The 12,487-nt window shown below is 34.1% G+C and overlaps 1 protein-coding gene across 5 annotated transcripts in view; it reads left to right on the top strand.

Moving 5' to 3' along the window:
• The window catches only part of STXBP4 (syntaxin binding protein 4), a 172,611-nt gene that overhangs the window by 91,741 nt on the left and 68,383 nt on the right, over positions 1 to 12,487 (top strand). For all 5 annotated transcript variants that reach the window (XR_006714878.1, XM_045488328.1, XM_045488327.1 and 2 more), the window contains 4 exons: positions 206 to 382; positions 7,524 to 7,640; positions 8,144 to 8,193; positions 10,244 to 10,377. Coding sequence is in view for 4 of the 5 variants with exons in the window: in XM_045488328.1 (XP_045344284.1) it covers positions 206 to 382; positions 7,524 to 7,640; positions 8,144 to 8,193; positions 10,244 to 10,377 (478 nt within the window). In the remaining variant the exon portion in view is untranslated. The remainder of the gene's footprint in view (positions 1 to 205; positions 383 to 7,523; positions 7,641 to 8,143; positions 8,194 to 10,243; positions 10,378 to 12,487) is intronic.

The following is a 12,487-nucleotide window of genomic DNA, read 5'->3' as shown; positions in this document are numbered from 1 at the left end:
AGAGGAAAAGTAAGATCAGGCATTTACTGTCCATAATAAAATAACGTGAAGACTCATTTTCACATTGATATATGAGGAACACATGTATATCTATTAAGTTTGGGAATTATAAGTTCCAGAGGGAGGAAAATATTTTGTTTAAACTGTAGGTTTTTTTTTTTTTAACATGGCTTTTTTTCAATGGCATGAATTTTGCAATCCTCAGGAAGCCAAAGCTGTTGTTGAAGAAACCAGAGCCCTGCGAAGTCGGATTCACCTTGCCGAAGCCGCACAGCGACAGGCACACGGAATGGAAATGGACTATGAAGAAGTGATCCATCTGTTAGAGGCCGAGATCACAGATCTAAAGGCTCAGCTTGCTGATTATTCGGACCAAAATAAAGTAAGCAGAACCGTCCTCTCTTTTAGTTACCATGGTTTCCTTGCCGTTGTCATGTATCCTGTTTTCATTTTCTTTTCATCTGCACTTCTAAACTAGGTCAGTGTTTGTCTTCTATTATTCAATGATAGGATGATGTGTCGTGATGGGATGGGGGGGTAAGGTGAAGGTTGTGAGCCTCCCTTTATCCACATAGCTTGTGGATGAAAAAGCATGTGACCCAAATTTATTTGGGTCATTGGTCAACATTGTGCAGCTCAGGCAGTAAGTCCTAGAACTATTTAACATTTAATTGATTACATTGGTTTTCTCCATTTGTTCCTAAACTTGCTAATTTGCCTTGTGGGGATGGGAGGAGGAGAGTCTAGGGATGGGTTTTGCTCTTTGATTAGAGCACTCAAGGAAGTGTGAATGTTAAATAATTTTTGCCCAGGGCCAAGATAATTAATAGGAAGAAACTGAGTTTGAATTTAATAGGCTCCAATTTCAATAGCAAAATACTGAATGCTATTTATAAGGCAATGTGATCCTTTTTTTATGGGAATTTTTTTATATGATTTTTTAACATAATACATACTATATTCATTGAAAGGTCTTCAAAAACTATAGTAGACATACACATTTTTACTTCACTGAGGTAGAAAATTAAGTAAATTGAAATACATATTTAATGACTTCAACAAGTTCATTTAGGATAGGTGTTTACATCTCTAATACAGTCAACTTTCAAGAAAACATAAAGCAAATTTGAATAATTTATGTCTATCTATATAAACATAAAACTGTTAAATACTTTAAATATACCAAGTGGAAGTGAAACCAGTTTTAGAAAAGCAAAATGCAGAAGAAAATCTGAAATTTTCTTTGGCTAGCTCTTGAGAGGCACTAATACATTTCTCACACCTGCCCATTTAAACCGATTCCGAAAGAGCTGATGTTCCTACTTTGATAATACACAAGGCTAAGGGAAAGTTATATTACTTGAAAAGGCAACAATACTTAGAAATACTACATATATTTATTATTTTTGACCCAGTGTATACATTTTGAAATCAGAGATCCATGCTTAGTTCATGTGAGTAACTTTAACATGATTCTGAAAATATTTGGGGAATTAATCAAAATATCAAAAGTACAGTTTTATAAAACTCTGTTTACTTTTGGAGGGATAATCAACAGTCTTTAAAAATACATTCTAACTAATATAATATTCAAAGAGTTCTCATGAATTGATTCAAAAAACTTTTTTAAGCATAGATTATTTGCAGTTCTCTGTTCCAACTCTTAGCTGAGAGACATTTTGGTCCTAAGTTGTCTGGCAATGTAATTAATTCAGTTTTTCTCTTTTTTAGCATAATGGGGTCTCCTGCCATTCCTCCTAACAAGATTCTAAGTTGGCCATTAATGTGTCTCTGAAAAAAATAATCTTTTGTTTATTTTTCAAAGAAAAAATATTAGACAAGAGCATCTCAACATTTTCCAAACTCAATACCAGTGGAGAAAGAGAAGGAAAGTTTTTTCTTTTTAACTGTTTAAGATTGCTTCAAGACACATTGACCAAGATGTTGCAGGATGTAGATTCAAATATTCTTTTTTAAGACACAGGTTCATTTTGTAACTATGTTTTTTTCACTGTAAGTTTTTCCTTTAAAAAAAATTTTTTTAGGGGCACCTGGGTGGCTCAGTCAATTAAGCGTCCGACTTCAGCTCAGGTCACGATCTTGTGGTCCATGAGTTTGAGCCCCGCATTGGGCTCTGTGCTGACAGTTCAGAACCTGGAGCCTGTTTCAGATTCTGTGTCTCTGGCCCTCCCCCGTTCATGCTCTGTCTCTCTCTGTCTCAAAAATAAATAAACGTTAAAAAAAATAAAATTAAAAAAATTTTTTTAATGTTTACTTTTTTTTGAGAGAGAGAGAGACATAGCATGATTAGGGTAGGAGCAGAGAGAGAGAGAGAGACACACAGAATCTGAAGCAGGCTCCAGGCTCTGAGCTGTCAGCACAGAGCCGAACACAGGGCTTGAACTATAAACTGCAAGATCATGACCTGAGCTGAAGTCGGACACTTAACCGACTGAGCCACCCAGGTGCCTCAAGTTTTCCCTTTTATTATCTCTATACTTACTTACCTTTTTTATTTTTTATTTTTTCTGTTTACCCCCAGCTTAGGAAATAAAACATTACCAAAACCTTTGAAGATCCAGTGACCCTCCCTAGTTACAATCTTCTCCCTTGCCCTCAGAAGTTACCACTTTCCTGGATTTAGTATTAACCATTTTCTTGATCATTTTACCACATATGTTTATATCTCTTACTGGTAAATGTTGTTGAGTCCTGCCTGTTTATCAACTTTATATAAATAGAATGGTCCTACATGTGTTATTCTTGCTTTTTTCATTCAAACTTTTATTTTTGAAATTCATCTATTTGAAATTTATAGTTGGTTCATGTATTTTCATTTTTTTTTTTTGTACTCCCTTGAATGGATATACTACAGTATATTTGTCCATTCTGTATTTGATGAACAGTCCAATTATTTCTGTTTTCTTTATTATGAACAATGTTGATAAAACACTTCTGTATATATCCTGCTCCACATGTATAACAGTTTCTCTTGGGTTCATACCTTAGAGTGGAATTGCTAGGTTGAATGATGATTGATCAACTTTACTAGGTCATGCCTAATTGTGTTTGAAAGCTTTTGAGCCAATTTTTATTCCCACCAGTAGTGAATGAGAGATACTATTTACCGCACATCCTTGCTGACACATTGTTTTCATTTACTTTTAATTTATATCAATCTGGTAGGTGTAATAAGTAAATCTCATTATGGTTTAATTTGGATTTCCCTGATTACTAATGACTTTGAGCCACAGGTGTGTTGGGACCAGCTAGCACTGGCTCACAATAGGTGATTGTATGCATATCTTCTCAACTGCATATTCAGTGACATCAGGTTGTTTGGTAGCTTCATATCAGCTGTGGTGGAATTATTTATACCCCCAAATGCTTTAAACTAGGGCTTTTTGCCCTGGCCCAGATAGCCAGTTGAGCATATATTTATGTACTTGTTAGGCATTTATGTTTTCTGAAATGCCTTTTCGTAACTTTCAATTGTTTTTCCCATTAGGTTGTTCTTTGCACATTGATATGTAGTGATTGTTCACATGTTCAAGTTACTAAACCTATATTAAATTATATGTTATTAAAAATCTTTTCTCTCAGATTCATGGCTTACTTTTCACCCAGTGGCAAAAGAAACACTGACTTTCATGTAGTCAAACTTATCAGTCTTTTCCCTTATGTGCCCTTTTACAAGTTCTTCTATTCCCAAAGATATTCTTTATATCTGCCTCTAAGTTTTGATCTTTCTGTCATTGGTTTCGTAGCATTGTATGGGGATGGAGATCCATTTTATTCTTTCTTTATACTAAATGAACGACCAACTATCCCAGCCCCATTTATTCAAAAGCCTCTTCTTTCCTAATTGATCTACAAAATCAGGTCTGTCATATATCAAGATTTCATTTGCATTTATCTTTCTGAGGGCCCGCTATTCTCCTTAACTGGTCTATTTGTACATTCTTGCACAAATAACATACGGTTTTGGTTACTATAACTTTTATAGGGAATCTTGATATATTGACCATCCTGCCTAGTTCTTTTTCTTTAAAAGTATGTTGGCTACGTGACCCTTTGTCCTTTTATGTGTATAAATTCAACCAAAAGAAAAAAAAAACTACTGGAATTTTTACTGAAAATAAGTTAAATATATAGATGAATTCGGGAAGAATTTACATGTGTACGATTGAGTCTTTATTTATAAACACCACTGAAGCAAAAGACCGGATAATTGCATTGTGGCCAGAGAATCTAGTCTATAGTATAATCGATTCCAAAATATGTTGGTGGTTGCTTTGTGGCTTATACTGTATAGCCAGTGTTCACACATGGTCAAAGTGAGCTTCAAAAGAATTCTTCATGTTTTTTTGATGTATCATTTTATATATTCCACTAGATCAGATTCATTAATTGTAAAGTCCAGCTTTTCTCTAGTCATCTTAATTTCTTTGTCAGAGAAATGCATTAAAATCTTCCTTTTTTGGCGGGGGCGCCTGGGTGGCTCAGTGAGTTAAGCGTCTAACTTCGGCTCAGGTCATGATCTCACAGCTCATGGGTTCAAGCCCCATGTCAGGCTCTGTGCTGAAGGCTTGGAGCCTGGAGTCTGCTTCTGCTTTGTAGTCTGTGTCTCCCACTCCTCTGCCCCTCCCCTACTGGTGCTCTCTCACACACGCGCATTCTGTCTATCTCTCTCTCTCAAAAATAAATAAATGTTAAAAAAATAAGAAGAAGAAAAAATCTCCCCCTTTTTTAAAAAAAGTAATGTTTTTAGCCATATATAGGCTTGGAATTACATTATCATCCTTTATGGAATGTTGTGACTCTTCAATTTATCAATCTTATATTCCCCCTAATATTTATTTTTGATTAATACTAAAATAGTTACAACAGTTTTCTTTTGGTATTTATGGTGTATCTGTTTTCCTTCCTTTCACTTTTAACTTTGCATTGTCCTCACATTTTAATTGTGTATGTGGTAAACCACATAGCTGAATTGTTCCCTCATCTTACTAATTTTTGACCTTTAATTGGAAAGATCTTTCCATTTACCCTGTTTTATTTGATAATGCCATTGGCTTCATTTCTACCCTCTTTAATTTATGCATTTTATTTGTGCTTTAGTTTTTGGTTGTGTTTTTTTTTTTTTTTCTTTCAATGTGCCATGTCTTGCCTGTTTGTTTGTTTGGTTTTTAATGTTTATTTTTTGTTTATATTTTGTGAGAAAGAGAGTGTGAGCCAGGAGGGGCAGAGAGAGAGGGAGAAAGAATCCCAAGCAGGCTCCACGCTGTCAGTGCAGAGCCCAACATGGGGCTTTATCTGGGGCTTGATCCCATGAACTGTGAGATCATGACCTGAGCCAAAATCAAGGGTCAGATGCTTAACCAACTGAGCCACCCAGGTACTCCTTGTCTGTTTTTTTTTTTTTTTTAATTGGTTCAGATTTCTCCTGTGTTCCCCAACTCCCATTCCATGTATTTCCTTCTGCTGGTTTATAGAAGGTATGTACTCTGTTTCTAATTTTTAATGATTATCTTAGAAATTTTAACATTCTATTTTCACTCAAATTATAAAACTAATCACTAATTTTCCCCTGCTTCTAAATATGATAGTACTTTGAAACCTAAATCCAATCATTCCTTCCTACTTAATTTCTATTTTTGTCAGTATTTTAGTTCTTTCTTGACTTTTAACACCATAAGTTAGACACTATCACAATTTCTTTTGTGGAGTCAACTTTTGTTTAAATAGATGCCTTCTTTACCATTTTCTGTGTCCAGCATTCTTTTTTGTATCTCAGTCCTTCTTGCTAAAATTATTTCCTTCCTGAAGTACAGCTTTTAGAAATGTGTTTAATGAGGATCTGTTGGTAACACATTCTCTTCATTTTCGTTTGTCTGAAAACATCTTTATTGAACTCTTGCTCTTGAAATACATGTCTGCTACATTTAAAGTAAGTTTGCACTTAATTTCTTTCAGTGTCTTTATTCTATGATTGTGATATCAGCAGCCAATCTGTTATTTGTTTGCAATACATTGTTTCTTTCTTGATGATTTTAAGATCTCTTTATCATCTGTGTTCAGCAGTTTATGATGAGTCATGTGTTGACTTATTTTTATTTATAGTGCTTGAGATTCACTGAGTTTCCTGATCTGAGAAACATTCTTTTGTTATATCTGAAGAACTCCAAATTGTTATCCTGAGCTATGTCTCTTTCATTCTTTCTGAACCCTCATGTGTAATTCAGATTGAGTATATACTATATCTTCATCTAGTTATTTTCTCCGTACCTCTTCTCCTTTTTTTATATCCTCCCATTTTATTTTTCTGCTGCATTATGAAAACCTTCTTTACCTCTGCCTTCCAGTTTATCCATTCTCTTTTCAGCTATATCTAATTGTATATTAAACTCATAAATTGAGTTTCTGATTTCATTTTGATTATATTTTTATTTTTAAGATTGATTTTTTATGCCATCTGGATCTATTTTTATAGTTTATTTTTCCCTTTATCATGTCTTAAATTCCTCCCTAATTTTTAAAACTCATTAAACACTACTTTATAGTCTATATCTGATTACTCCAATATCTGCTGTCTTTATATAGTTTGTTTCCTTTATATAATTTGTTTCCTTCAGCTGACTTTTATTCATGGTAGCTTATTTCCTGAGGTCCTGTTCTTTTGACACATTATATGTAGAAATTCTTTGAGATCTGAGTTGAGAAAATATCCCTCCACTGAAGTTTTGTGTTTGCTTCTGCCAGTCTGGAACTTATTTAAACCAAAATTTCAGCTTATAAATTTACAAGACACACAGGCAATGTAAACTATGACTTCAAACCTTCATGAGTTTGGACCCATGAAGGTTTTTTTTTTAACCTACTCTCCAGAACCCAAATCAGAACCATCAATTTACTTCTGTAAGGTTTGTTTCTTTCCAATTCACTCATTAAAGTTCTCTCGTTTGCCATGTGTGCCCAAAGATATACCCTCAGAGCAAATTATGCTTCAGCATTCTCTTTTATAAGTAGGTTCATCCAGCATTGTTGTTGTTTGTCTCCATGAAATTCCTTTACTGTCAATGGGATTCTTTTACTGTTCACAGGATTCCTTTACTTCTCTGCCAGCTCATCTTTACATTATATCATATTACATTAAATATATATGTGTATTCTCAGTAATTTTTGTTATGCCACACTGGTAGCGATTTCTGTCAGCAGCTGGTAAGCCGTGTTGTAAACAAAAACAAAACAATGATAAACTCAATTCAAATGTATTTTACTATAAGAATCAATAAAGCCATATGCAGCTTATCTTGTAAAATTTGCAGCATCCCTATACAGTCTAACTTTTAAATATGCATATACAGTTAATTAAGTGCCTCCCCAAATCAGAAGATAAGTACACTAAGAGAAAATAAATAATATGGTAATGTTGGATATTAGTTAATAAAAACTGAACATAGGAGCCACTGATATAAAGTCAAAGAAATGTTTAAGACCCTCCTTTTGATACCTCTATCCAGGAAAGTGTTCAGGAGTTAAGAAAGAGAATCACAGTGCTCGACTGCCAATTGCGAAAATCGGAAATGGCTCGAAAAACTTTTGAGGCATCCACTGAAAAGCTTCTTCATTTTGTAGAGGTAAATTTTCCCATTAACATTACCTTATGCCCATTTTTAAGAAATCTATATATGACTGACACTCAGATAAATGTCATGGTGTTTGGTGGCTAGTGAGACATTCTCTGGGCTCAAAACAGCAATGCTAACCAGCAGCCAATTTTAAAATCGCATAAATAATGAAAAGACCAGCTAACAAATAGATTCTTAAGAGCAATAATCCAGACAGGATAACATGGTCCCAAATATATACTATGTTTTTTGAACTCTTTTTCAAAACTGTTAATACTATACAAATATTATTTGATAAATATTTACCCTATAAAGAAATGTTTCCATAGCTATTATTACGAATGGCGTTGTATGTCAATGTAATTGATTCTTTTTTCCCCACATAACAGAAACACCTTTTAATCAATTGGGAGTGAAAGGAGGAGGGAGGTTATAAACATTAGTTAAGTAAGAAAAGATGTTTTAAAAATATCAAACTTACATATCTCCTTTACTATCTTATTTGTCTCTAGACTATTCAAGAATTACTTTCTGATAATTCTTATCCTTTATCAAATTTAAGGTAAGAACATTTAAGTGTTTCCTGTAGAGTATGATTACGTTTTTCATTTGGTAATTGTGACTAAAATACTAGAAATCTCTTAAATAGCCTTAAGATGCTACATAACGATTTGATGCTGTTTTTAATGTCTTGTGGAAACAGATACAAGGACGTGTTGTTTTTGACCCCATTTCTGTAAAAGAAATTCCTGGAGGTATTTAGTCAGTCACTGTAACCTAGTACTCTATTGAGGTAGGAATCACCTATATTGTTTTTGTCAGGAATTCTGTAAAGAGGGGATTACCTTGAAGTTCTATAAGCATCCTGTGTATAAATAAAAATCACTTTAAAGGTCAGTCTCAAGCCAGCAGATCAGTTGTTATGGCAAACAATTTTATAAAACATGTTCATACAATCGGTTTCTTTCATTTTCAACATTCAGTAGACATAAAAAAAAATATACATATTTGGAGAATACACCTTGATTTTGTTACTGTTCACAGATTGTTTCCAATTCAAAGTTTCTTACTAAGAGCTACAAACATACTAATACAATTTATGTATTTCAAACTGCAAGTCTTTGGTCATTGTGATACATAATGAGAGATACAGAAACGAAAGTTTCCTGTTTATACATTTTCAGAGCAGTTTTTTTCCCTCATCTTGTAAAAGCTGCCACTAGCAATGTACTTCTACTTCTAGCAATGCATACTTGCAGACAGGAGAACTCTGCCCTTCCCTATGAAAACAACAGTTTAATAAATGATGATTCATTGTATTCTTATTCTATTTTAGGGTTCCACATAGCATTTTTTTTAACCTTAGAAGAATGTCTATGGTAGTACACTTAAAAAAAAATTATTATTGAAATATAGTTGACCTACAGTGTTATATTAGTCTCAGGTGTACATTATAGTAATTTGATTACTCTGTACTTTATGTGATAATAGTATACTTTTGAACTCACTTTATTGTCATGCTTTATTCTAATGAAAGATCAGACATTGCTCTCCATGCTGCTTATGATGCAAGATAAAATGAAGATAACATGAATTTCATAATAATTATTTTCAGTAACAATGTTAAAATACTCAGCAATCAGATTCCCTTGTATGGTTAGATGTATTTCCCGTCCCCACCCTCCAAGGTCTCATTGTGACCTTGAATAATAATTCAGAAGTTTTGGTATTAAAAATGAAGGTTAAAAATGACTATTCAAAAGCCAGAGCTTGCCCTCAAACTTAAACTGGTTCATGGAAAAAAAGGTAACTTTAAAAAACAATATTAAGCAACTTTTCACCATGTCTTAGAAACTGAAACTCTAGTACAGTATGGTTCAGTCTTTCTAATATCTATGTCTTCTGTAATAAATTTAGGCCTTGATCATTCAACACAGAATAAAGGCTCTGTATTTGAATTTGAGAATTGATGCTTTAGTGTCTCCTTGTGAATGAATATCATCATGCTTAAGAAGATGGACTATAAATAATAATAGTTTTGTTATCAGTTTAAAATTGTCCCTTTTCAAATAAAAGTTTTAATGTGATGGTTTTTTGCAGTAAAACCTAGCATTTTAAATTACAAAAGAGTGCACTCATTTCAGGTGACATTTGCATCTCCAAAAAGTGTTATAAATGCTGTTTAGATTTAGGGACAACAAATGGAAGAGCTTAAGAGAAATTTCAGGAGCACATACACATTGAAATTATATTTAATATTGTAAGAAGTAACAGTAAATGCTTAATAAATTTACGTCTGAGTGCTTCATTTAAATTTTTACAAAACTAAATAAAAGGCTACATCATGTTAGCATAACATAAGCACTCACAAAATAAGCCCAACAAATGATTTATTTCTCCTTCTTATCAGGTCAGTCTAATTCTTTAAATATGTCTTTGTTACATCACGAAGAATAGAAAACAGAAATGTTTTGTGATTACTTCATTTTATGACTGTAAGAATTCAATATTCCCAGAAATACAAATATTTTTGTACATAAGAGTTCAGATTCAGCCAAGATGGATGTTATTTATTGTGTAATAAGCTCGTCTTTGCATTATTGCCATCACAGTGAAAGAAGAGCTTTGTTAGCTTCTCAGACTTCCCTCACACCCCTGGGAAGGAACGGACGTAACATCGCAGCAACACTGGCACTTGAATCTAAGGAACTTGTTAAATCTGTTCGGGCCATGCTTGATATGGATTGTAAGTTTTCTGCATTTTTTCACTTTTTTTTCCCCCAGTAATTCATTTAACAAAACAAAAGGAGATTTCAAGCTTGACAGTTTAATTTTGTTAAATGCGTTGGTTTGCCTATAGTAAAACTGAGAGCTAATTGATAAAAATCTTGATACACTCCTTGTAGGGGGAGAATATTTACTTTATTTAAAGTGCCTGAAATGGCCTCCAACAGAAGATAACTGATTAAGGCATGTTTTTGCCTCTACTTCCATCCAAAGTCTCTTTGAAATGGAAGAACAGATAGAAAAATAAATCCACAACAGCACTGGAAACCTGGAAGGTTAGAACCAACATTTAGGGATTTTGAATAATACACAACAGATGGACTAAAATGGAAGGTACAGCCCAGCTGAGCAAAAGACCCCAAAACACAATAAAGATCAAAGACAAAACTGCTGAAACAGTAAGTTAACTAGAACCGTGAAAAAAATGTCCAGGATCACCGGCAGGGAAGACTGGGAACAGATCCTGGGGCACTCAGCAGGGTAATTAATTAAAGGGCTATGGAATAGCTGAACCAGTTCCCCACTCATCAGAGCTGCTGGCTCAGGCATTTCCTCCTGAGCCAGGGCCAGGAGAATACCTCTCTTAAAGAACTGCATGATCTGTCCCTGGACACCCCCAGAGTCAGCACTGGGCTAGAAAGAGATGCAGGGGAACAGGCTTAGTAATGCCAGTGTCCCAGCAGACAGGGAGATCCTTGGGGAGAGCTTAAGTGATCAGTCATTTCCATCCTTCCCTCCTCCTGTCTCCCAGCACTTTTGCCTCTTCATGGATTTGGACTCCCTTTTAATTTGTTTGTTCTTCTGTCTCTTCTCTTGATGTCAGTCTGTCTGCTGGTTGTCTTTATGCTGGCCTCTAGCATTCTACTGTCTCTGTTTGCCACTCTTAATCTTCCCTATGCTGGGGACGAGATATCAAATATATATAAATATAAATGTAGAGAGGCACAGAAAAAACTCTTTGTTCACAAAGTATCCAAATAATAAGTTTTGAGTAAAGTCCTGTGTAGTAAATGGTTTGGCTTTGTAGAGGATAATATTCAAAGACCCTTTGGGGTAACTTTTAACTTCAAAACTATGTTATAGAAAGAGAATTGGAAACCATGCACAATTTGTGCAGTGAGGTTTTTTTCTTAATTTTGTATAACCTGTTACATTAAAAAAAATCAAATTATATTTCAAAAACCCTATAAGAACTCTCTATGTGAAGAAATCCTGTGGGTTTCAGGATAGATGAAAATAATCACTTCTAATGTATTATGTGTACGCTCAGAATTTAAAATATCAGACATTTTTAAGTTAGGGTGGGACCATTGGAGGGAAACACCTGCATACACACACATAGCCCAGCGGACACTGCCATCATTAATTTTAATTACCTTGCTAACATTAACCTTTACATTTGTCAAACATGATTATTCAAAGAAAATATTTGAAATTCAGCAGAACTCCTTTGGAATAGAAGTGAAAAATTCCATTGGCACTTTTTATGTCGTAAGATTGTACCTCATTTGCTGTTTAAACTAGCAAATAGTTTCTGCGTTGTCTTTTTTATTTATTTAGAGATATAATTGCTAACATTGGCATGTATTCCCAGTACTTTCATAATTTTTATGACCTATCTTTTTCAGTTTGATAATTCAGATAAACTCAGCTCATTTTCTTTCTCTTTATGCAGTTGCTTTTCTATATGTAATGGAGAGCAGAAAATTACTACCATGAGGTAGATAATTCAGCTGCAGCCTCTACCTCATTTCCTTTGGCGTGACTGTCTGGTTATTTCAAGTTACAATTCAGAATTTTCTCTTGGGTAATTGCCTTTACTTTCTTCTTAACATAAGTATAATCTAGGATGTTATACAATGGGATTTCCTCAGAAATGAGAATCAGATTTCTTGGGTGTTATAGCTTAAACCCAGTCTCTGATGGAATATCTAGAAGATAATTCTGAACCTTTTTTAGATGGTGGCCTCTACTGAAATCTGGAGAAAGCCCTGTTACCAGACATGTGCAATTATATACATTTGCATCCATCTTCAGAGTGTTTATAAACCCCAACTTAAGAACCTAGA

The sequence above is a fragment of the Leopardus geoffroyi genome, chromosome E1 (assembly GCF_018350155.1).
Source record: "Leopardus geoffroyi isolate Oge1 chromosome E1, O.geoffroyi_Oge1_pat1.0, whole genome shotgun sequence".
Classification (NCBI taxonomy): Eukaryota; Metazoa; Chordata; class Mammalia; order Carnivora; family Felidae; genus Leopardus; species Leopardus geoffroyi.
Note: the sequence above shows the minus strand (reverse complement) of the source record. Positions and strands in the feature narration are given on the sequence as shown.